We start from the raw sequence: 26,264 nt of genomic DNA, 5'->3' as shown, positions 1-26,264 counted from the left end.
TATTGAAGACGGCGTTTATTTCTTCCTTAGTTCCCAAACATTAATTGTTTATCAAAAAAGAGAGAACTCATATATCTGCGGAACTGGTAACTAATGTATGTATTCTTAAAACGCGATTGGAACGTAGGTGGAATCATCAAAGGAATATTTCTTACACACTTGTGATTTGCTAATGACATTGTCATCTTGGTGCAAGCTTTATAATATTTGTAAGTTATGTTGGAAAACATGAGATATTTTAAGATGTATGGATCTTATGGTGAATCCTGATGAGACTGAAGTTATAATACTGATGTGTTCCCAGGCCAGTGATTAATAGCGCTTTTCGAAGTTATCAAATTTTACATCTTCATCGGCCAAACAACCCAACCCGGCCGGAATATCTTTGATAAGGAAGAGAGAATACTCATATTTCATAAACTCCAAAGACTAGTACTTTTAACTAGTGAGTCCTAATCGTCTTAATTTTTTTTGTTTTTGTTTTTTTTTTGTGACGCTGGAAAAATGCTTTCGCATACCACTCGGGCAACTGTGATATTATGTGGAACTCCTGGGTATACAGCGCCAAGTCTACCCACTAAAGAACCAGCGAAGTGTTCGTCACACATGTACGGAAGGCTGCAGTAACGTTTCGCTCAGCCCGCGGCCTCCCATTATGGGCTATCCGATCACAAATCCAACGCAAGATGATTTCTAACAATAGAAGCTTCCATATGCGTGCCAGCGCAGGGCTTTACACCATCCGAACCGAGGATCTCGTCAAAGCGGGATGGCAGACACCCCATGTCTGCCGCCCCGAGTCCTCTTTAAGAAGGAAGGCGGCGTTCGTGAGTGAGCCGCCTACGTCCGTATCTCCTGCGGCGTTGTTGGCTCGATGTTGGATCATCTTCTCTCAGCCGTTCTGCTGCCTCCTTTTGCGCCATGACAGTTTCGCAAAAGGAGAGGACGGCTTGCCAGGACCTAGAACTCTCAACCATAGATTTAACTACGGCCGGTAATGATAGGGATGTCCCTTATTTTAGCGACGAAGCTTGTGCGTTCGCAGGCCCAGGATGGACACTCCTCGACGGTATGTTGCGCCGTGTCTCCAGTGCAACCACACCCATGGTTCACTAGAGTTGGCTCCCTCCGAGCCAAAGGTACCTCCCAAAAACATCCATGCACAAAGAGGACTTGGATCAGTCAGAAAGTAAGCGTCCCATGGTCGCGATTCAGCCACTCAAGCAGAATGGGACGGATCGACTCAACTGTACGGATGCCTACTGTCGGCTGAGCTAGCCTCGACATCCACTTCACCCTCATAGCACCACGGATCTTCTTCCTTTGCGCCTCTACCGCGTTTGGTGTTGGCATTTCGCCTCCTCACGCCACCGGCATAGTAACGCGAGAGATCTCGCCTCCAGATTTCATGGCACAGATCCAGCCAATACGAACTCCACTTCCGCGGAGATAGTCCTGTAAGTCCGTACCATGCGGATACCGATACACGCGCAGCGCGGAAACAGGCGATGCTCTGGTTATAGACTTCTACACATCTAGATATAGACACGGGCGTGATAATGTGGGCCCCTTCAAGTTTGGGAATAGACGCCCAAGTGCTGCGGCTGCACCCAACAATTTTAAAGTGGGTTTTGAAAGACCAGCGGGAATCGAGGACAATGCTGAGGTACCATAAAGTCGACTCGATTTTTATTAGGACTAACAGTCTAACCTACGGAGACCAAACTTGGACACTCGCCATGATCTTTCTTAACCAGATGAGATTCAGAATATTAATTTGCCAGATAACTACATTTACCAGTATCGCATATTATATTAAAAAATTGTAGTTGAACTTAGACGGTGATATCTCTAGACGTTTATAAAGATTATCACAGAGAGGTCTTCGTTCACCAATGTTGTCATAATGTTATTGATTCATCTTTGTCCTTTATCGCGTTGTGTTATACAAGTATAGGAGAAATACCTTTGAGTTAAATCTGTTATATGTAAGTGCCCTTTTCTCCGTCCTTTCTTAAGCATTCCAACATTTTTTATTACTATGTATACAATGCGTCAAATTATTTGCTAAGCGAGTGCGTTACCTGTGTCTTCTTGGAGTCCTTTCACTAGCAGAGTCTCGGGATCTTCAGCATTGGGTTCGGGAGATGGTTCGGGTTCGGATTTAGGTTCAGGAGATGGTTCGGGTTCTGATTTTGGTTCGGGGGATGGTTCGGGTTCGGATTTAGGTTCAGAAGATGGTTCGGGTTCTGATTTTGGTTCCGGGGATGGTTCGGGCTCGGATTTAGGTTCGGGTACAGATTTAGGTTCCGGGGATGGTTCGGGCTCAGATTTAGGTTCGGGGGAAGGTTCGGGTACAGATTTAGGTTCCGGGGATGGTTCGGGCTCAGATTTAGGTTCGGGGGAAGGTTCGGGTACAGATTTAGGTTCCGGGGATGGTTCGGGCTCAGATTTAGGTTCGGGGGAAGGTTCGGGTACAGATTTAGGTTCCGGGGATGGTTCGGGCTCGGATTTAGGTTCGGGGGAAGGTTCGGGTACAGATTTAGGTTCGGGGGATGGTTCGGGCTCGGATTTAGGTTCAGGAGATGGTTCTGGTTGAGATTTTGAGTCCCTATCGAAATAGTATTTTGATTGTCGACCAACTTTTTTTTCTGAACTTTTTTCAGATAAAGGTTCAGGTTCGGAATTAGGTTCAGGACTTGGTTCAGGTTCAGATGTGGGTTCAGGGGAGGGTTCTGGTTCAGATGTGGGTTCAGGGGAGGGTTCTGGTTCAGATGAGGGTTCAGGGGAAGATTCTGGTTCGGATGTAGGTTCAGGGGAGGGTTCTAACTCATACATATCTACGGGTGATTCTGTAGGGGACTTGTTTACTTTATTTTTGGGTTGGGTCTTAGATTTAAGCTTTGGCTGTAACTTTGGTTCGGAACTTAGGGAATGGTCAATCGATGTTTCCACATCTGCAAACAATCATGCAAACATCTATATATGTGTTTTTACAGAGTTAGTCTGCAAATAGTGTTTTGCATAGCTCGTGATTATTATATATGCGATTCGTTTGGGTCCGTCCGCACTTACCTGGTTTGTCGGATTCCACGTCTCTCTTTTTACGACCTTAAAAGATAATTAAAATATTATCATCTTTATTTGCTTTCTTCTTAAAGTAACTTTTATTATTAACCGTACCTTTTGAAGTCGACACTTTGAAAGATACACTGGTTTTGTAAGTGACGTCATTTCCTAGGTTTTTGAAGTCGAAACCATCTAATGTGTGCATGGCGACTCTTTTGTTTCTGTTGTCATTTTCTGGTACATTCGTATCTTCGGCGACCGGTTCAGGTTCCGCACTAGGTTCTGGTTCCGGTTCTGCTTTTGGTTCAGGTGTCGGTTCCGGTTCTGCTTTTGGTTCTGGAGTCGGTTCCTGTTCGGATTTCGGTTCCGGTGTCGGTTCTGGTTCCGATTTCGGCTCTGGTACTGCCTCAGGTTCGGATTTGGGTTCTGGTTTAGGAAGCGGTTCGGGAGCCGGTGTGCTTTCTGAATAAAAAATAACAATAGAAATATTATAAAGATATTAAATTAAATATGAGACGAAACCTCTCATCATTCCATGAATTCACCGTGCGCGCGCCGGGTCCATGGTTGCAGGGAAAGGAGCTTCAACAGTGCCTGGGACTTGCGACCCAGGTGTTTAAGGGGCTCCTATCTAACACCGGTTTAGATAGTAGTGTAAGGAATATGAATTACACTTACGATTCTCCATAGGTGGTCCTAAGACGGGGAAGTTTTTGCATTCCTTCTTCAATCCCTTCGGTCTCCATCCGATGCCTGCATATTTTCAATCACATGTTACAATTATTTTTTGTATTTGCTTGTGTCATATCCTGATGAATACTGACCAGCGTATGAGGTTCCGTTAACTATCATAGCGACCTCCATCTCCCCCTCCTCCTTCAGCACCCTCCAGTACAAAGCGAAATCTTTGGACAGCTGTTTCTTGGTGTACAACTCCAAGTTGATATTCTTGTCCTTCCACGGTGCTTCTGTTAAGATGAAAACACATATCTGTGTATCGCTGAGTAGAATGAATAATTACTGTGTTCATGACTGGTGTTGAACACTCGGATCTACTACCTATCATTATTCGTTAAAAAAACAACAACTCACTCTTGCTACAGCCCTTGCCGTAGAATCCGAAGGCGCAGTAACAGACGCCGCCTCCTTCGTTGGCGTCCTTGCTGGCCAGCGGACCCGACCGAGGCCCGGCACCGGGAGCGCCAGGCCCGGGTGCGGCCGAGTGCCCCGCAGGCCTCACGCAGCGCCCCCGCAGACCGCAGTCCCCGTCCTCGAGACATTCATTGGAGTACTGACAGCGATCTCCCGAGTAAAGTCTGTTACACTTACAGCGAGACAGGATGTGGAATCCGCGGGACGAACACGTCTCATGGTACGTCTTACCTTGTTTGTGACAAAGAATAGATCAGGTTTTATTAAAACAATGCGATAAATTAAAAGAATTGAACGTTGACGACATTTCAAAGTCCAATCGAGCCCGGCCCCTACTACTGGATTACACTCACGGGTGACTATATCGATGTCCGCGCAGGACCAGAACCTATAGTTCTGTCCCCACTCGCCGGCCTCGCGTTGTAGCTGGAGGGTGCAGTTGTCACACGTGAAGTCTGACGGGAGGTGGACCTCGTACTTCTGGGCGCTGACACCGAGATAATAATACTGCTTTTACTATACTGTATACACTTAACAAGAAGACTCGAGTCTAGACCGAATAATATGTGACACATATCTTTGAGGTTCGGTTCAATCGAGACCAATAGTTGGATTGTTTGTCAATGTGTATGATATAGTAATGAGATCTAAGATTTTCGCGAGTATTCATTTAAATGAAACTAGTATTATTCGGATTTACTACGCGGATTTTATTATTTAAAAACTACATAATCCCGACGTTTCGGTTACTTTGCAGCAACCGTGATCACGGGCAGACGAGGTGTGAATGTCTGTCAGTTGGTCCTTGTTATTTATCATCTACCGGCAGAATGCGCTCACGGTGTCTTGAGGTCCTGCGGTGTGGTTTCGGACATGGGATTTTATATTTTTAAGAACGGGGTCCCAGGTGTTTGATAGATTCCAGCCATCTTCTCTATTGAAATTGGGATGTTTTTTAATTTCAATAATAAAATCCGCGTAGTAAATCCGAATAACACTAGTTTCATTTGTATGATATAGTATTGCTCAAAACTCACATACTGATGACGTGTTTGCTTCAGTTACCATAAAAATTTGCGTCGACGAAAAAATTATGAGAATGACTGAATTTATGAAAGAATTTTTAAGTAAACTTAATTTGGGAACTGCTTCAATTAATTGATAACATTTCAAGTGTCACGTGAACAGAGAGGAGGTAAGTCATAAGGAAACACGGAGAAATAAAAGGAAAAGGAATTATAAAGATTTTTCCTTAGCAAAAATTTATATTAATATAAAGTTATTTTAGTATTTGTTAATATTAACTAATACAAAAACCTTTTAAATAAAATCATTACTCACGTGACGTCATCCCTCACGAACTCTGATCCGCCGGCTCTAGGCGTCAAGTCTAATAACGGCCGCTCCAGGTAATCGAGTATTCTTAAACTAAAACCGCCCTGGAATATTAAATATATATATAGTAAAAAATAAAACACAAAAATCTAAAATAGAATGCGCCCAACGTGGGGCTCGAACCCACGACCCTGAGATTAAGAGTCTCATGCTCTACCGACTGAGCTAGCCGGGCTTATGATTAGTCTCTGAAATTATGAAACACTTACTCGATGCGCATACGCTAGATGCCAATGTACTGTAAATGTTGATCCAGCTAAGAACGATGTCCTGATGGAACCTACAGACAAATAATGATTATTACTCGAAATTCTAAAACAGTAACCGTTTTTGAAATACAGACAACGCCATCTAGTGGCCATTGATATGGAGAACACGTTATCTGCTCTTGATTGTAGATGGCGATAGTAATAGGATTATCACAGAGCATTCAGTTATGAATTGTAGCGGAAACATAAATTACTCAAATTATATTTCATTATTATTAATAATAAATTAAAAAAATCTTATGTTATTTAACAATGATATTTATATATTTTTTTCGAAATCACAAAACGTTTGAATATGGATTTTAAAATGTCAAATTAACCTGATTAGGATTTTTAATCTTTCTTTTGTTTCAGTATATGTAGTTAATGATGTATTTTATGTATTAATTGAAAAAAAGTTATTAAAAAAGTGTTTCATCGACCGTGACAGGACTCGAACCTGCAATCTTCGGATCCGAAGTCCGACGCCTTATCCATTAGGCCACACGGTCACATGACGTAACGACTTACGAAGCCTTTAGTTTCAACACCAGTTTTAAAGCAATAAAATATAAATATATATATATATATATTATACTATATTGTTATTACATTTGTTCGCACATAGTATGATGGTTATTAAAATACTTTTACTAGACCTTATTTGATGATATCTCATTTCATATAAAAATTAGAATGCGAGAATAAAATACTAAATTATGAGCTTCAAACTGATCAAGGTATTGTGATTTGAAAGCATATTTTTATGCGAAATTATTTTTTCTGTACAGTTAACTTTTAAGTCCTTGACGTATCAACATTAAATTAATGTATACATATCATATTATTTTAAGATTAAACCTGACAAATATTACTCATAAAAATTATTTAAAAATACACTAATTACTTTAAAATAGTCTTTTATTCATGTTAAATTTGTTACTTCGACGATATGCGCAAAAACGTCGAAACGTTTGGTATATAGTTAACGACACTCGTATTAAAATTTAAAAAAAAACACGTGCGAGTTCTAAGCCTTATTAGAATTTAGTTCTAGTTACTACAGGGACTTTGATTTGCGTCAGTACAAATAGTTATTCAATCTCATTCAATTATAAAACACAATATTTTAGAAAGCGCAACCCCAACCATGAGTTTTCATAGTTTAATACTTACAATCTAACTTATATAATCAACTATTCTTCATAAAAAATAGAATCAGTATAAACTTGGTAATATGAATGTTATAACGGAAACGCGACGTATGTGTGACAAAGCATTGTGGTAGGGGTGTTGACAATGTTCTTCCGAAATATGTTCATATTATATTGTACTGCTATTCTAGAAGCTTCTAGAAGACATTTTTAAAGTAGGCGTGATAAAAACTATATGGCTTCTAAGTCTTATTGGCTTTGCATTCATCGAAAACGAATAAGTGTTTTTTCAAGGATAGTTTTTTGCATTTGTTTCACACTATAAATAATTGATGTATATTGGGGAATTTCATTGTGTGCTAGTTGTATATCTATATGTATATCCAAGGACTAGGAATTTTTTAATATGAATATTTTAAGAAACAAAAAATAAACCAAACATATGATACTGATTTGAAAATTTAAAATACAAAATTCAAAAGTAAAATATATTTCGCAGCCGGTAGGATTCGAACCTACGCTCCCAGAGGGAATCTGATTTCGAGTCAGACGCCTTAACCACTCGGCCACGACTGCTTGTTGTAATACATCGAAAATCATGAACCCTTCCTTTGACGTCACTTTAAAAGAAATTCCTCGCTTATTGATCTTGTCAATAACAAAGACGTTAAAACCGAACAGGGGTCTTTTAAAGGTTGTCCTATCAAGGTAATATCACATGGTTACCAAAGGTTATGGAACTTTTTCCGAAAAACTTTTTTCCATTAATAATTGACACTTAAAAATTCCAAATCGGCCACTGTACTATAACATTAAGCTATAATGTCGGCTCCAGTATGACTCACTATTGACATTTTCCATTATACCTTTTCCTAGCAATTTATACTTTAATAATTCAAAGGTCAAACGAGGACAATATTTGTGAGAATACTTATTTGAAATTTGTTAATCAGTTATATATATCTGTATGTTTATATATTTGTTACACTGAAATTCCTGAACAGATTTAACATACGAATAGATCAGGCCTTCGACACACGATAGTTTTTATATTTTATATAAACATGGCTCAAAGTAAATTTTTCATGTGTATTACAAAGACTCTTTATCTACAAACAGACAGTCTAGCGTGAGGTTACTATATAGAAACACGTCAAAACTATCTATACCTTTAGTATGAGTAAATGAAATAGAATACATTACTGTAAACACAATATTTTTTATTCTGGCTTATAGAAAGTATTTTAAATTAAAAGACAGGAAATTTCTAAATAAAAGCCGGTAATGATACGTGCCTTGTACACATAACATACTTATTGTTAATGTAATCACGTGTCTGATCCTAAAGGGAGTTGACCGGAAGTGGAAACAGTTCAAGTCTCAGAGGTGAGAATATAAACCATCGAACCTGAAGCATTATGATAACCATAAGTTTGAATACGCTTACTGCACAGTTAACAGTTTGCATTTAATAGTAACTAATTTCACTAATGTTACAAAATAAAAACATTAATTTTTCATTTTGCGGAATAATTTAACTTATTTAAACAGATCATTATCTACTGTTCCAAATATATTTCAAATTTCCTTTCTTTATCTTTTATTATTTTTTTATAAATTAATATATTTATAAATTTGAAGCATTATTACCTTTGGGCATTCCACACGGCGGTTTAGTTCTGGAGTTATCCAAAAAGTCCAAATCGTATTTCCTGGCTGGCGGGAAAGTTAACGCGACGTGTCCATACACGCACACCAACACACAACTAACACACACTAACACCGCTAATGTCACTACCGACGCCATCTTGGTTATCAACTGTCACCTGTCAGCTGTCACATGTCATTACTGTCAAGACATTTCAGGTCCATGAAGCTGAAACAAAATGAATTATTCTATAGTTGTAGTTAAAAAATAAAAAAAATATCATTGGCAAAATATTCGTGATAAAAAATTGTTCCTTGTAATCATATAGGAATGATGATATAAGAACATAGAAACTGACATAATGTCAAATCCATCCGAACATACAGCGAAAACATTACCTTCTTCTTTGAAGTTGGTTTAAAGTACTTAATTCGTATGAAAAAATTACAGGAACTTTAATTTCATATCCGCTTTGTTCTTACTTTGTATCCAATGTATTATAGCGAGTTTACATGTTTTCAAAACGGAGCTTTAAAAGTTTTCATTCATGAATCTTGTCACATAAAGTATTAACGTAGATTATTGAATGGGAGACGGGAAACGCTGCGTATGTAGTATAGTGTTGTGTTGCAAACCTGGCGTACGCGTACAAATAAAACTTTCACTAAGATAAACGGACAGTCCACACTTAAATAATATATACTATATAATGTGAACATAGTTTTTAAGTACTAACATTATTAAAGCAATCATAATATTAAATATAATATTAATTTGGTAACGATTTATTATTTTCTATTCATAAAAGTAAGTGTATTGACTCATCGGTTACGTGATAATTGTTATGACAGACGGACCGACGACGAGCTGACAAACAAAAATGGACTTTATATTAATAAAATAAGATATATTACACACAGTTAGACACTACTGACTTTCTAGTTCGTTAATATTAATGAATTATTATTTTTAATTACGCACTATAATTATAATATTATCTTTAAAGACAAATTAATTGAAATTAATTTTCCACTTACTTCACTTGTATTGAAGTAATATCGGTAGCAAGAGCGCAAAAAGAAATAACCACGAACCTACGATCAAAAGGTTTTGTGAGAGAAGGCACTAGGGCTACAAAATCAAAGGTCAAGCCCTACTCTATTGTAAAAGCGGCTTCGGATTGGACGTTAATGATGGACACGTATGAGAAGTAATACAAGATCCCAGAGGATATTTGTGCGTCGGCGTCTAGACCGGACATATTTTTATATTCATAATTTTAAAGCGCGTTACTAATAGAGCTCACGGTTCCTTGGGAAACCAACATCCCCAAAGACCATGCCATCAAGGTCAACAAGTATTACGAGCACACTAAGAATATGTTCGTTGTAAATTTGTACGCGGTAGAAGTAGGAGCTAGAGGTGTAACAGCCAAATCTCTCTACAACCTGCTAAAAGACTTAGGCCTGCCAAGAACTAACATCAGTTCGTTCTTGGAACGTGCTTCGAAGGCAGCCCTAGCAGGTTCGTCTCATATTTGTTTAGGTAGAGAGAGGAGCTTGGACAGTGGAGGTGAGCATTTAACGCGCGTTAGATACGGGCCCCTTAAACCTACACCTGGGTCGCAAGTCCCAGGCACTGTAGAAGCTCCTCTCCCTGCAACGCGATGGACCCGGCACCCGCACGGTGAATCCATAGAATGCTTAGAGGTTTCGTCTCTCATATTATATTTATTTAAATCTTTTTTAAGAATATATCACTAGTAAAGTGACTTAGATTCCTGTATGCTTATACTCAATACTGATAGTATTCAGTTTTCTATTCATAAATCGCATGTTATAGTTTCTATATAAATGAAATACCAAAAATTATCCGTGTTAAGCAAAATCGTGGTAAGGATATTGAACAATATGAGTAATTCTCGTACTAAGGCTTTAATTATTATTATTTGTAAGTAATCACGACATTAGTATGAGTGTTAAAATCATAGATGATTGTAAATGTTCTGAGTGCGACGTAATATGGTAATGCAAAAAACAATATATCTTAAATATGTTATTAATTTGATAAATAATTTCATAATTTGATTAAGGGAAGAAATTTTTTTATATAATTAAATAGTAGTTTATTTAACTATAAGTGAAACGTTTAAGAGCTTATGATGAAACAGCATACCAACAAATAGAAACTCAATATTCAACGTATTTTATCACCCGTGCGACATCTTCGGTTACGACATTTGAAACTTTGAATGGTTTAAGTGAAATATATTTGAGTAACAGTTTAGAGTTATGAAAATGTGTATGTCGGTTGAGTGAAATAAACGTGATTGTTTATCAGCTACACTTATACAGCCTGTATGATGATATTATTGTTAGTTTGGAAAAAAACATTTCTCACTCGTTTTTTCTTCAATTCCCATTAGATACTAAATATTGGTATCTCATTCGGGCCATAAGGTTTGTAACTCTTTATACTGAAACCACTTATCATATGATATAAAACCACTACATGTTGCCTGCGGCTTCGCGCTCATGAAAAACCCTGAGACACGTTAGCTTGATGAGGTTTCATAGCATTTTTCGAAAATCCCTTCATCAGATCCTGATTTGATGATAATGAGCATTGAGCAGGACGAAGCCCTTTTGGTTAAAAGAAATCCAATTTGGCCTTTACTTAGATAATTAATACCGTATCAAACATTTAGACGAATTAAGAACTGCCCCTTCTTGAAGTAAGTTATAAGGAAGCCTAAGTTACTCCTTATGTTATTTGCCATTTGCGTCTGACGTTCTCTTTAAGGCCAGTCCAGCCGTTTTAGAGGTTAGAAGGAACAAACAGACACACAAGCAATTTAAAAAAATAATCTTACATACATTCAGCAACACAACATCAGAAGGAAGTTGAGAAAATTCTAACAGATATGTATAAATGGTAATGAAATAAAATGTTTTCTATACTATGGAAATAACAATGGGAACAGAGACGTGGAAAGTCTATGGAATTACATAAAGTGAATAAAAAGACTATTACAGAGACAATCGGAGCAAGGTTATTACTAAACTCCCATACAGACAATACAATGGCCGTTTCCCGGATTGTTTTATCTTTCTGTACTAACCATGTGAAGGCTCAATGCCCTCGACCGATGAATACTATAACTTTGGACGTGTGCACGCAGATCGATGAGTAAGTTCGTTTAAATCAACGTATTAATGTTACGAGTATGTATCACAAAAAAAAAGTAATAAGAACATCTGCTTATTAGTAATAAATAATAGCTGGACCTATTTTAATGAGAATTTCAGTAGCAAGTAGGCAATGTTATCTTACTAATTTAAAAAAGGAACTATGTACTCAATTCGAGTACACTTTTTACGCTATTACTCCTTAAATTTAACGAGGATTTTCAAAATATTATTTAAATAGTAAGAGCTTAGTGCTTAAGCACTTCCATCAGCATCGAGGGTCTGATGTCGTGGTCTTCGAAAAATCAAATGACTTCTAATAAAGATGATAACGAATATCGTTTAAAGGTGTTAAGTTACGAACATAGCCACGGAAAACAGCTAGTGTTATTATAATACATTTATATCATAATTCAATAAGAAAATATGTTTATAATAAGTAAATAATAACAGTACTTATTTGTATTTGATGGCTGCTTTGCATTGAATTTAAACAAACCACACAGGGTTTACAAAAGAACCTTACAGTATACTTAAGAAATAGTAAGTATAAAGCTAAGTATAGGTTACATAACATAACGTAAAAATACATAGCATATTATTTTTCAGACTTTTTTTTTCGTTAGTTCTTAGTTTATATAGTATTTTTTATAAACTAAATGTATGAGGAAGAAATAATTGAATTAAACTAATATTTTCTTATTATACGTATATTTTATTATTTTTTAAAACTACATACACCGACGTTACGATTCGGTTACGTTGCAGCAACGGTGATCACGGACAGAGATGTCGTCTGTAGTTTTTTAAAATAATAAAATACGCATAGTAATCAAAATATTACTCTCATTTAAATGTATACTCGCGAAAGTCTTGGATCTCATTATTAAGGAACTAGTTTCTCAGTATATATAATGTATATTTTTCCATCAGGACTCTTTACATACATATAAAAATGACAAGACAACTATTAAAATTGAAATTAATATAATTTTTTAAAATTAAAATAATTGAAATTTGTTACTAGTGCCATTTATTTATTTCTACAATATTATATATCCGATATGGTCTAGTGGCTAGGATACCTGGCTCTCACCCAGGAGGCTCGGGTTCGATTCCCGGTATCGGAATTGTCTTTTTGCTTTAAGTGGTAATTATATTATTATTAACTGTGCTTGTATTCCTTTGAACAGTACTTTATTTTTCTAAAATTTAATATTCTCAATATATGTTTCATTGTTTATCAAAAGAAACAAAACTCTAATAAAAATATGAATTTCATTAAAGGTTTCATAACATACAAAAAATTATTTCTAAAAAGATTCTCATTTTTATATCTTTAAATTCCCACAGAAAACGTCATACCATGATAATTGCGTGTTGATAATCTGTTGAAGGAAGTGTTGCGCGGTGTATTACCTAACGCCATCTGTTAGTGAATAGCGGTGATGATTACAGTTATCGGGAACACATCTGGGAGCAGCGAGCCTTCTCCATAATGCTCTGAGATGGTATTGTTAGTAACTCTTCCATTTTTTAATAATCCTAACATTGATATAATAAATTATATTTATATATAAGTAATTTATCATTTTTTTCCATTCCTAAATTTATTGTCACTCGAAGCACTTGTAAAAAAATATTACAGCGTTCCTTTACACGCAGAAAATAAACACGTTAAATTACGTGAAACGTAAAATCATTTTCTCCCATACATCACCGTGATTGTCGATGAAATATAAAAAAAAATATGCGTGAATTATTACTACTATTGAGGTTAGCGAAAGTCGGAACGAAACGTTTAATTTGATAGTATTAGTTCAGGTGGAGATAAAAATTATACTTACATTACATACAACATATAATATTTTTATTTAATGAACAGAAAATATAACTATTTAATATCATTGTACCAAAACTAAATAATATATACATATATTGTCTGAATATAGAAATGAATGCGTGTCTACTCTGTATTAAAAGGCTGGAAACATTGAAATATCACGTTTACGATCGCATACAGACAACCATACTCATTGAACGACAAAGCTCAGTACATACACACACATATATATATATATATATATATATATAGCCCTGTACAATTAATATCGAGCTGGATGATTAGAAATTAATCGATGAGACATGCCTGTTACTAAATTAGATTTGATTACAAAACAAATTTTGTAAGATTCTGTTTTACTTTCGTAATGTTAAATGTTTGTCTTCTATAGATGAAGATGACTAAGATCATATCTATAGATTATAATGCCATTTATATCACATACGTATTAAATTATTTTTATTTATATAAAACAGAACGTTAGTCAAGGTTTGTTTAATGTGAACATTTTAGTTTTATTATGGCAGGGAGATAATCATGAAATTAAGAGCTTTGCTATATATATATGAAGATTGTTAGTGACTAACGATCTTCAATTAAAATCTAAAATAAATAATCTTCTATTGTAATCGTTAAATTAAAAATGTTAACAGAATATTACGCTCGATCGGTTTTGTAGTGATTATAACGTTTAATATATTTTTTTACGGTTACAATAGTGATGTACAAATCGATAAATTACTGCAATTCGTTATCAAGAATCGTATAAAATATATTTATTATAAATTATTTCTATAAGGAATATTAAGTTTGTAACCGGTATAACATTTTATAAGTTGCAATTTATTTTGCTACTTTCATTTGGATACGCCCTTAAATGTATGTTGGTATGTCGTTGGAGAGAAAAACAGTGGCCTAGTTAGTTAATACGTTAGGAAATACATACATACATACATGTGTAATATAAACTATAAATCATGTCTAACAGTTGGAAGTATGAAAAATATTATATAATTTTGTTAATTTTTCAAGATTCTCAAATATATCATAGTTATAATGACTACTCATGTTTATAATGTTTAACGAATTATTTAAGGCTAGCTTCATCAAATCACATATCACTCAGATATCGCTACGGTAATTTCAAATAAAATTGAATACAATAAGTTTCAAACAGTTTTTAGAATATATATGACGATGAACAGATCGAAAACGAGAACAGTTTGACAAACAATTCATTATAGGAATGTTCAAATACAAATTTAACTTTAAATATAGTTAAACTTTTTAAGTCTGAGTTAACGAAGTGTAAATTAGAATGAGTGGAAAATAATTTCATATTTTTTTAGGTAAACTATGCATTACATAATCCGCGGGCCATCACTCATATAACTCGGATTCTTCGGAATGCGACTCGTTTGAGGAGACTTTCTCTCGTTTACATCATTATTTGCAATAAAAATAACGTTATACTGGCACTTCATCCAGGATCTATACTTACTGACATAGAACTATTCAAACCTTTAATAACCTATTACCCAATTTCGATCGGGAGAAACAAAATTGCTTGCATTTTCCTCCGAGAAATCAACTGTTTTATTACAAAACTTAATATCAATCAGTACACACTTTTACGCTTTCACGATCAATAAATTGATTACTTTTTGTGTGTACAGATGGCGTTATTCTAAATAAACAATCAACATTTACATCGATAGATTTGAAAGCCGCGAGGTATCACGTACGGTTTTGTTTAGAATTCAAAAAGTGCAAACGGAAGTGCTTTTAAAATGATTAAACGAACATTTTTATAGAATTCCTTATTATAATGTTATGTTTAAATATTGAATATTGAGGCTTTAACTGGTAGGTATTATTAATTGTATTATAAATGCAAACACTTGTTTAGATGTATCGATGTTTGCAGCTATTTAACGAGAAACTATATTCGGATCATACTGACACAGTAATGTAGCTTGGATGTGAGAATAATAACGAGGTTATAATTTATCCCGGAATCCGTATAGTTCCCGGGATCATAATAGTTGTATCGCTAATGAACTCACTTGACACCCCTGTAGATGTCGCTGCATGTTGGTTTCCATATTTTACAATATTAATGTTTTATACAAATATTATAGTTTGTCTGTATGTGTGTTTGTTAAAATTTTTTGATGCATTTATTGATAAAGAGGAGAACTTTCCGTCTAAAATACATTATGCAATCCTAAGTCAGGGCTAAAATATAGTATAGTATAATTAAGTGCCTTGAACAATGGTCGATACGATCAATGTTACAGGGAACAGTATTGTTTGATAAAATGATCTCAGATAGTTATATCCTTTTAAGATTTTCATCGAATAACAATCACTAAGAAAAATCATTTCGTATATATACATATATTTTATAATATTTTTGAATTTGTTTATAATAAACACTATTTATTTGAAAATTTTTAGAATATTTGTATTTTTATATGTTATTTAGTACTAGATTTAAGAAACACTAGCAGTTATAACAACTAAAATAATAAGTTATTATTCCCTTGTGGCCATTTTATTTACTCTTACCACAAGTTTTCGATCAAACAACATAGCGACAGTGTAATGTTTTTCATTAATATTTCAACGCTGATACTGCAAAAGTGACAGTAAATAACACGTATACCCTTATATGCGATATGTTTAATGGTAAATGAAAGGAATACTTTGAAACTGCCAGTGTGAACGTAGACGATGAAGACTCGTATTAAGGGTACAAAATAAAAAGCACTCGTATTATCTTAGATTGTAATAAGACTTAGATATTGGAGCGAGCTGTGATTTACATTTAAGTACTATAAAGTTACTGTGACTAATGTGGACTGAAACCAAACCTGGCGGAAACAGGATTTGTATGTAATTAAGTGCCTTTATATAGAGAAAACTTTATGCCATGTATTACACAACCGCACAGGCGAGGGCTTCACAGCGCACTACTACTGCTCCTGATCATTACACTATATACTGCAGAGCATGAAGGGAATTCATTAATGACGCGTTTTAAACGGATTTTGTTTAGTAAACTGATGCACACTTAGACTGATGAAACCTTGTATAAAACGCATATCACCTGACGCAGTCTACCTAGCACCTAGCAATATTATAATTTATATATACAGCATCATATATAAGAATTATTATATTGAATAAGTTTATTTTTTGTTAACATCCGCTAGAGTAAACGATTTTTTGCTTATATAAAATTATTTTAAGAAACTTCGGATGTATGTGTGCATGTTACAAAATAATTACAGAACCTCTCTGATCGATTAAATATATGGTTTTCAATCTTATTATATACAGCTATATTTACTTTAGAGCAATTCAAAACGGAACTTATGTAGGCACTAGGTATGCGGCCGCGAGATACACGGTAAACAAAACTCAAGGTCGCGTGAGTCAACAGATCAATTGTGTTACGTACATTCATATTAGCTTTTAACCGACTGAAAAAACGAGTGTATTAAGTGCATACAACCTGTGCGTCTATATGACGTAATCAAAGAGAATCATCTCAGAAACAAATCTTATTTTATTATAATAATTTCAATTAAATAAATATCATTACACACATACAATTATCTGCCGATGGAAATATAAGAATATGTAGATATGTTCGCTTCATATAGTTATATACTGGTGTACATCCAATTAAACCTTAATTTTATCTGATGAAAATCAAGTATTAAGTAAATTCTCGATAAAAAATATCACGCCAAGCATGTCAAGGTGACGGAAATTCTTCAGATCTCATGCCACATTCCCACTGTGATTGATTTAACAAAAATGTCACGTAATTAGATGATAGTGATTGCGTTTGCTTAAACACCACGATGTGATAATGTTAGAATGTACATGATGCCTGATGGGACTGCAAACTGATAGTATGGACGTGTGCGCTTCATACGTTAAAACTCACAGTGTTGATAAACCAATGTTAGTTTATGTGAGTCAGTGGAAGTTTTGTATAAAACAGGTTATTGGGTTTACAAATATATATTTGTTTAGTCTTAATGTATGACGTGTTAAAAATTCATTAGTTACATGTTAGTTAAATTTACATTATTAAAATAAAATAATATATTAAGAAAAGACTGATCGACATGAGCGGGATTCGACCACGCAGCATCCGTAATACTACGATTCAAACGCTTTGCTAACTAAGATATCGTGTCCACACTGGAGCTATGTTTCAATGATTTAAGTTTTAAATTAATAATACAGCTCAACATTACCTTAGCTGAAAATATACTTGAAGGATGATTTGTTCACCAAACATTATTCTAATTTAATCTGTATTTATTATGTCTGACTGTCTTAGTTGTTCCCTCCGAACGCCTAGAATGCCTTCAAAGATAATCTATTCTAAGGGTCTCAGATCTTGTGGCAGAGATTTCCATCATCCATCGTGCTCCTGACAGTCAATAGCTACCAGCCAACCTACCTACCAACTGCATCAACACTAACAGCTCTCAATACTACCATTTAAATTATATTCCTATAAAAACATAACGGAAATATTGAATATAATAATGTATTTATTTAATAAGTCGGTAAATATTTAATATATTCTATATAAATTGCGTGTACAAATGAATTCACATACAATGAGGCAATATATTCTCATACGCGGAGACCTTAGGAGCGACCGCGAACACGATTAACGAAAGTAATTTCAACCTTACTCGTATGTAATTAATGGCTATAATTGAGTATTTATCTTTAATTGCTTTGAAATACTTTTGGCAATCTTAAACAACAGTCGGCGACCTTATGCTAAGGTGGTAAAGTTGATTATCCTGTTGTTTTATGATGTTACAAAATAGTCAGAATAACATTCGCCAAAACAAAGATGGCCTATTGATAATATTTACACACCTACAATTTATGTTCAAATAAAAATACAGCTTTAAAAGACTTATTATAATATAATTGGATTAAGAGTTCGTTCTAAAAGAAGCCCAAAAAATGGTAGAAAAAAAACAATTGAAAATTTTCTTTAATACGCAGAGTAAAACCTAACCTTTGATGTAAGCCGCAGTCGGACAGAGCGGAATGAAAACGTTATATAATAACATCAATTAGACATGTTTATGTACTTGCAGTAACAACAATGCCGTCTGAAACAACAAGTTGATAATCTTGATCTAACTTAACGCAGAATGTGGGCCGACTGGTGGCTATTGTTTGAGAATTAGAATAGTGTCGTAACTGGATTGCGACAAACACAAGTGGCTGGCGACTGACATTGATATATTATGTGTTGGGAATATATAAAAATAAATTAAAAAAGGCAAAAACATATGCCCCGGGTGAGGATCGAACTCACGACCTTAAGATTATGAGACTTACGCGCTGCCTACTGCGCTACCGAGGCTATACTAAGCCAGGATTGAAAATAAAATAGGTTCAAAGCTTCTAACACTCTCGTATTAAAATAACACAATACTATACAGTATCCTCATTTCACTTTCAACGCAATGAAAGACTTTCTCCTAATTATACCACTTAGTTCAGCATTGTTGAGTCTACTGACATACAGACGGTTACAGAGTTAGTGAGTTAGTATAGTTTGCTATCGATAATAGGGCTATGGAAAAGTATTAAAAGGGAACACAGAAAAAGTATGTATAATTTTTCCAGCTACACAATTTAATACATAAGCAAATATTTATACAGATTGTATACATGTATTACGAGGGACATGAATTTTATTTTTTAGTTAGTCCGTTTGTTATTCGTTATCTCCTAACGAGTAAATCTTCATTGTTTATAGCAACGGCTTAGGCATATGAACGAAGAACTTCAAACTGTCGGTGTTTCGATCAACCATGAAAATACATGTTTACCGTTCAGATAGTTTTAGAACTTTAAAGAATTTAAGTTATACGTTAACTACAAGTCAAAATAGACATCAACAGGAATTACGAGCATAAGATGTAAGAATCCTTCCAAGTCCGCCATTTTGGTGTAATAAACAGTTGGCTATAGGATATAAATTATCTCAAAACAGTAAAACCTTCTCAAAGGTAAGTCGCATTCCAGCACATTAGAGACATTACTATAACCTTTCAACATATAAAGTTATTCAATTAACTCAACGAGTTTTTTTTAGTGTTATTTTATCTTTAGAACGTAAAGAGAATCTTAACAAATAACGTAATAATTAACTGAGCAAGTTTCTTGACATTTCGATACGAATTTTTAAATGAAATAAAGTATTCCTTGAAGTGTTGAAGTGTTGATGTGTTGTAAACTCGGACAAGGTCGGGGCGGAGGCCTAGTGAATACATGTTACTTATGGGACGATTTCACTAAAGACAGTTTAATATTCAATGGGAATCCATCGTAGAACCGCACAATTACTATATATATCCACATATGTATGTATATAATATTATATATATATGGAAATCTTTTTTTGTTAACTGTCAAATATTTATTAATGTTAACAAATGTAGATATATACAATTTGGGGTTAAGTGTGATGACCCCATGACTGGGAGGCACCGTGAGGCAAGCACGCCATAAAAAACTCGTTTGGTACGTCCACCATGCCACGACAAGTTGACGTGGTGGGTTGAGTAATGTTACATGACGGAGGAAGTCACCGCGGCAACAGGACGGATAAAACCACTGTTCGTCCTGTGATTAACCTACTTATGAGATAGATACATTTCTTGTTAATGAATATATAGTGTATGTTTGTTTGTGTTGATCAATCCAGCAAAAACTATGTAATTTAGTCCGGCCAAAGCCATTCCATTAGTTTGTAATATTGATAGTGGTCTGAATTGTTGAGTTTTACTCCTCGACAGTCTATTTCAGTGACCAGTATGTTTACCACAAGTTTGTAAGCGAAGATTTATTAATGAAGAACTACATACTAACTGTATTATGTTTGAAAATGAGAACGCTTAGTAAGGTTGCACATATAAATATCAATTCCCTACAAAATAATATTATTCAGCGTCCGGAACTCGCCATTTTTATGTGAATAGTGAATTTGTCGTTCTGTATGTCATTGAATGTCTCGCTCGTTCTACTTACATAAGGACGTTTGGTTTATGTTATGTATGCATGCCACAGACATACACGTTTTCACATGCATAGGCCACAGCACATGACTTCGCTTGCTTTACATAAATTAATTACTATGTACTTTTTTGTTTTTAAAAAGCAAACGCAACAATTACTTGCAATGGTGTTGTTTAGATTGTGTATCTTAAAATTGACCTCTGAAGCCATTTAAATAGACTTAATATGAACATATATACAAAAGTATAAAACACCTATAGTACCTACGTATTTACTGTATGTGACTACGTTAAACAAACCGTTTACTCTACCAATTGGGATTCAACTTGACACCGATAAATACGAAGATCTATCAACAGAAAACCTTGAAACTTTAGGTATGTAGCTTGACTGTTAGCTCGTACTAAAGGTACCAACTCGGTTTATAACGCAGAAAATTCAAATAACGTATTAACTTTGTGATTGCAATGTTTTTTGTTCCGCCGATATCAATTTATTTACATCTGAATGACCTTGATTCGACTGAAATTAATAATTTATAGAAATACTATGCAATTGTCATGCATAAAATACATTACCCACTGACACAACACTACACCTGCCCGGCGACTTCGTCCGTGATAAATTATATCCATAAAGCATTTATTTAATATGTTATAAACAAACAATTAATCAAATTATTTTATACAATGATATTCACTGATTCTGTAAATGTTATTTCTTAATATAAATATGAAGTAATATATATTGTATAGTGAGTTATTCATGCTTTTATATATTTAATTATTATTAGACTAGAAATTTCTTACTCTTACTTTATCGGAAGAATGTAATTTTAATGGAAGTCCTATATTCTTACATAAATACCAACAACTTTATATATATATATATATATATATATATATATATATATATATATATATGTGCGTGTGTATGTACGTATACAATAATATGTAATTCTATAGTGCGCAATGTCGCGGTCAATTGTGGTTTACCGGAGCTAGTAATAGTTTTATAAATTAAATAATATTATATGGCATTAATTACACGCTACTATACTGATTGTAATGTTTGTCTGGTTGTAAAAAAAAAAAAGGAAATTATAGGATTTTAGAGAAAGGTCAAAAAGGGATATGAAAACGGGAAAACATTGTGTTTTTTGAAGGCGAATTGTCCGTTTTATAATTTAAGCGTCTTAATTCATGAGCTTTTGTACTTATTTAATAACTAACGGGAAACGCTTCGTACGTAGTATGACGATGCCAAAACTTGAAGTAGGTACCTAATAAGCTCCTACACTACATTAATGAGATTAATGTCCTGAACGACATGAACCTGAAAAAACATGAACTACCTTAAATAATAAATATTCAATGCTTTCTGGATATAGAAAAAAAATATCAAAATCTATTAAGATTTTGTTAATTTTTTAAGTATTTTATAAAATAAATAGAGATTTTCCAAAATCATATGTCAATATTAAAAACCAGGTCTACATAGTCACAGGTAATAAATATGAAGCTCATTCTACACTAACATACAGGACGGGCAAAAGAGTTATCGTAACAAAATACTAGGCGCGGAAACTTCATCTGTACAGTCGGTTAAATTAATAAACATGGTGCTTATAGTATAAAAGTTATGTACAAATAAAGTTATCATTAAAATATTATGTATTATGTAGCCGATGTTATGTAAGTAGGTCTTATGTTTGTCGCTCATATACGCAAAACGGGATAGACGAATTTTGATGAAACTTAATAGTAATATAGTTCAGGCATCGGAATGAGACATAGCTTAAAATTTAAGACAGAATTCTCTTTGTGTCTTACGGTATCAATGCGTAATAGTAATGTATATGAATTCGCTTATAGTTTATAGCCGTTTCTATGATTTAAAACACTTTATACATTTCTCCGAAGCAAAGTCGTTGGCAAAAACCAGTATGCTACACATTTTGCCAGCAACTTAGAAAATAAATGGAGCGCGTTATGAAGTAAGACTGAATACTGTACATATATAAGAATAACATACGTTATGTCTGTGTGACAAACGGCTGTGATGAAGTAAAGTGATAAGTAGCAGTTGAGCTTTTTTATTAATAAGGTACTCCAATGTCACAGTATCCGTACATTGATGTATGTTAAATACATTCATTTATTCACATATGATTGGTGTACATAAAGACTATAACTTTAATATATAATCATATTTTTTAATTACATTCGTTCTATATTTATATTAATATTTATCTAAGTTAAATATTTCCATTCACATAATAATGTCGTAATCGTAGAATGTTGTTTTACAGTTGCCTAAAAAAACGAACCCGTCCGACTGGCCTGAGGTTTTGTTTGTAGAGGGAAAAGCACTACCGCTAATAATATTATTTACATTATACATTATGTTATACACTGGCCACTGGTGTATATATAATATATAATTTTCATATTAAATTGAGAAATCATCATGCAATTTAAATTGCCAAATATCTAATTTCATAATTAATTAAAAGATTTGATTTTCTTTAATATTAATTACATATTATTCTGGTCTAAGTTAGTCATCACCTTGAAATTATATATATGTAATATTAGGTATTTTTGTATCGAAATGTATTTACGTACATTTATATTTGTTTGAATTATGATATTAATGAATAAGAGTATAAAGTAATTATTGCTATTTAAGAAAGTGTTGACCTTTAATGATAATTAGTTTTTAATTAAATTTTCTTCGGCCTTGCAACGAATGAATGGAATGGGGTTCGCATTGTAGATATATATAGGGTTTTCCAATAGGGACGCTTGAACTTTGACAGCTGATTGCGGCCATGTTGTTTGAGTGACAGCTGTCAAATGCAGTGTGTTATATTCATTCCGTCCTCCCAAACCACCATGGCAGGTTACAGTGTCGAGCAGCACGTGCAAATCATAAAATTGTTTTATGAAAATGGGTCTTCAGTTCGAGCAACGTTCCGCGCACTTCGCCCGTTTTACGGTCGCGATGATCGTCCTGCCGAGTCGACTATCCGTCGATTGGTGGACAAATTCGAGTCAACCGGGTCAGTTAACAATCAGCCGGTTCCCGTGCGTCAACGTAACGCGAGATCTGCCGAGAATATCGCCGCTGTGCGCGACAGTGTCCTCGAAAACCCGCGGCAGTCAATTCCGCGTCGCGCACAGGTACTCGGCCTTTCGCAGAGGACAACTTGGCGAATTTTGCGTTGTGACTTGAGCCTGCACCCGTACAAGATCCAGCTGACCCAAGAGCTCAAGGTTAATGACCATAGACAGCGCCGTGTGTTCGCTGACTGGGCATTAGAGCAGTTGGAAGTTGACGCCGATTTTGGCAAAAAAATCATCTTCAGCGACGAGGAGCATTTTTGGATGAATGGCTATGTCAACAAGCAAAATTGCCGTATTTGGGACGAGACCAATCCACACGAGGTTCACCGAGTGGCAATGCACCCGCAGAAAGTGACTGTTTGGTGCGGATTTTGGGCCGGAGGCGTGATTGGTCCGTATTTTTTCGAAAACGATAATGGTGTGGCCGTCACCGTCAATGGTGAGCGATACCGGTCGATGATAACCAACTTCTTTTGGCCTGAAATCGAGAATATGGATCTGGACAACATGTGGTTTCAACAGGACGGCGCTACGTGCCACACAGCACACGCTACGATGGAAGAAAAGAAAGATCAAGCGCCCTTAATGGAAAACCCTATATATGAAAAATAAACTTAAATACATTGTTTGTGTGGGTTTGAATAAAATATTTAATTTTATTAATATTTCCAACAAAAACAGGTAAAAACAAAGTGTAGTATGCAGCTAAGCTCAGACAGCTTATTCTAAGTCGATGTCGATACTTCATCAAGATAATTATATCTATTGTACAGAGTTGTCAGAAATATAAAATACCGTCAGCATAAACTTAATTGAAATGATTTCATCTATTCAATGGTACATATAATAATACTACGTATATTATTTTGCTGTCTGTATGAAGTGTTTTATCTGACGGGTGTGAGTACCGTATATGATAAAGATATAATGTACAATTTTGTCGGAAACTATTGTGACTTGAGGGTAAGAAAGTAAAAACTATGAAGACGAAATACTATTGATATATTATATATTTAACAAAAACATCTTTTGTATCTCCCCAGGTCGTTGTATGGTATAGTTTCTTTAACACAACTAAGAAGCTAACATCGTTACACTACACACGGGACGTTAATAGTATTCTGTTCATAAATATTCGCATTTGGTCGTATAAACGAAAGTATGTTCATGAAAACAGAACTCTCTCTACGTTGCTAAATGATGTAGACTGGTTGTAATGTTGCTGGAGGTTTCCTACAAGAGGAAGTAGCCCAGAACTTTGAGCATCTCCGACCTGTTCCGTCGTTGATTGTCTTGTGTTCAAGAAAAGGGTGAATAGGCTGTTATTGAGATAGTAAGTCCAACACCAACGACTTCATTTCCACCAATCAAGGGGTGGAATGACAGTCAAGTAATATTCAGTTGTAATTAAGTATATAGGTTGTAAGACTGACGTCTGAAGTTGACCGTCTTACATATGTATATAATAAGCTAGGCAAGTTATTAGAACCGTATCTCATTCTAATCGTCGCTTCCATACTTAGAGTAATCTTAATAAGATATATCAACAATTAGTATTTTCCATACACATACGTAAACACACACACAGACACGCACGCACACATGTCGAGTATAATATTGTGTTATGAAACTCTCGCACGCATGATATCAGTCGATCTCTTTTCATTTCCGTGTAACTCTCTATGCCTCGTGAACTCCTGGTACTGCTGATACACACATTGTAAGGGAACAAAAAATATACACACATACAATGGTATCCAAACCCTACCTAGCTTTTGCATCGGTTTCAGAACTTCTCAGTCAATTACAATTGAACTTTACTAGACTAAAGAAATGTACGGGTGGGGTTATATTATGAAATAACCATTATATCAGACTCATATTATAAACAAAAAAGTAGCATTTTATGAAACCAAAAAGCATTAATTGTCATCTAACGATGTTACTGACACACTGAGAAAGGCCAGATATGACTCATATCATCTTGTAAAAGACCTGGTGCTTTTGCACTGCTGGAGAGATATTTATCAAAGAAAGCTAGGAGCCTCTGCGAGGAAACCGGCTTTCAAATGAAAAAAACCGCATCGAAAACGATCATTCCATTCTAGAGCTACGATGCCACAGATGTACAGACGTCATTGTCAATTTTATAACTCGGGAGCCAAAAATATATGACAAGGGCGGAAAAAAACAAAGGTTGTACCTAAACATGAATAAACCTGTAATTATTACAACATTTTATTTATTTTTTATATATAATAGTTTCATTCATAAATACGCTCCGTGTTAATTATGAATATGATACAAGGAATAATGAGGGGAAAAAAACGGTAAAAACTACATATATATGTAATACGTA

The 26,264-nt window shown here is 34.8% G+C and overlaps 1 protein-coding gene and 5 non-coding genes across 8 annotated transcripts in view; 1 reads left to right on the top strand and 5 right to left on the bottom strand.

Moving 5' to 3' along the window:
• Window positions 1-26,264, bottom strand: part of LOC116773511 (uncharacterized) — a 36,003-nt gene that overhangs the window by 8,478 nt on the left and 1,261 nt on the right. The window contains exons 2-12 of one of the 3 annotated variants that reach the window (XM_061528807.1): window positions 8,669-8,894; window positions 5,826-5,896; window positions 5,563-5,660; window positions 4,575-4,708; window positions 4,162-4,452; window positions 3,894-4,037; window positions 3,748-3,822; window positions 3,184-3,531; window positions 3,076-3,111; window positions 2,337-2,957; window positions 2,085-2,288 (exon numbers count right to left, since the gene is read on the bottom strand). In XM_061528807.1, the coding sequence (XP_061384791.1) occupies window positions 2,085-2,288; window positions 2,337-2,957; window positions 3,076-3,111; window positions 3,184-3,531; window positions 3,748-3,822; window positions 3,894-4,037; window positions 4,162-4,452; window positions 4,575-4,708; window positions 5,563-5,660; window positions 5,826-5,896; window positions 8,669-8,825 (2,179 nt within the window). In that variant the 5' untranslated portion in view covers window positions 8,826-8,894. Of the gene's footprint in view, window positions 1-2,084; window positions 2,958-3,075; window positions 3,112-3,183; window positions 3,532-3,747; window positions 3,823-3,893; window positions 4,038-4,161; window positions 4,453-4,574; window positions 4,709-5,562; window positions 5,661-5,825; window positions 5,897-8,668; window positions 8,895-26,264 lie in introns of all 3 variants that reach the window. The other 2 variants (XM_032665982.2, XM_061528808.1) reach the window with 2 other exon arrangements.
• Window positions 5,719-5,791, bottom strand: Trnak-cuu (transfer RNA lysine (anticodon CUU)). Its single transcript has one exon. It is a non-coding gene; the product is annotated as a tRNA-Lys (tRNA).
• Trnar-ucg (transfer RNA arginine (anticodon UCG)) lies at window positions 6,304-6,376 on the bottom strand. The gene has a single exon. It is a non-coding gene; the product is annotated as a tRNA-Arg (tRNA).
• Trnas-cga (transfer RNA serine (anticodon CGA)) lies at window positions 7,513-7,594 on the bottom strand. Its single transcript has one exon. It is a non-coding gene; the product is annotated as a tRNA-Ser (tRNA).
• On the top strand, window positions 12,913-12,984 carry Trnae-cuc (transfer RNA glutamic acid (anticodon CUC)). Its single transcript has one exon. It is a non-coding gene; the product is annotated as a tRNA-Glu (tRNA).
• Window positions 19,044-19,116, bottom strand: Trnam-cau (transfer RNA methionine (anticodon CAU)). Its single transcript has one exon. It is a non-coding gene; the product is annotated as a tRNA-Met (tRNA).

This window comes from Danaus plexippus (assembly GCF_018135715.1).
Source record: "Danaus plexippus chromosome 22 unlocalized genomic scaffold, MEX_DaPlex mxdp_33, whole genome shotgun sequence".
In the NCBI taxonomy this organism is placed as follows: Eukaryota; Metazoa; Arthropoda; class Insecta; order Lepidoptera; family Nymphalidae; genus Danaus; species Danaus plexippus.
Note: the sequence above shows the minus strand (reverse complement) of the source record. Positions and strands in the feature narration are given on the sequence as shown.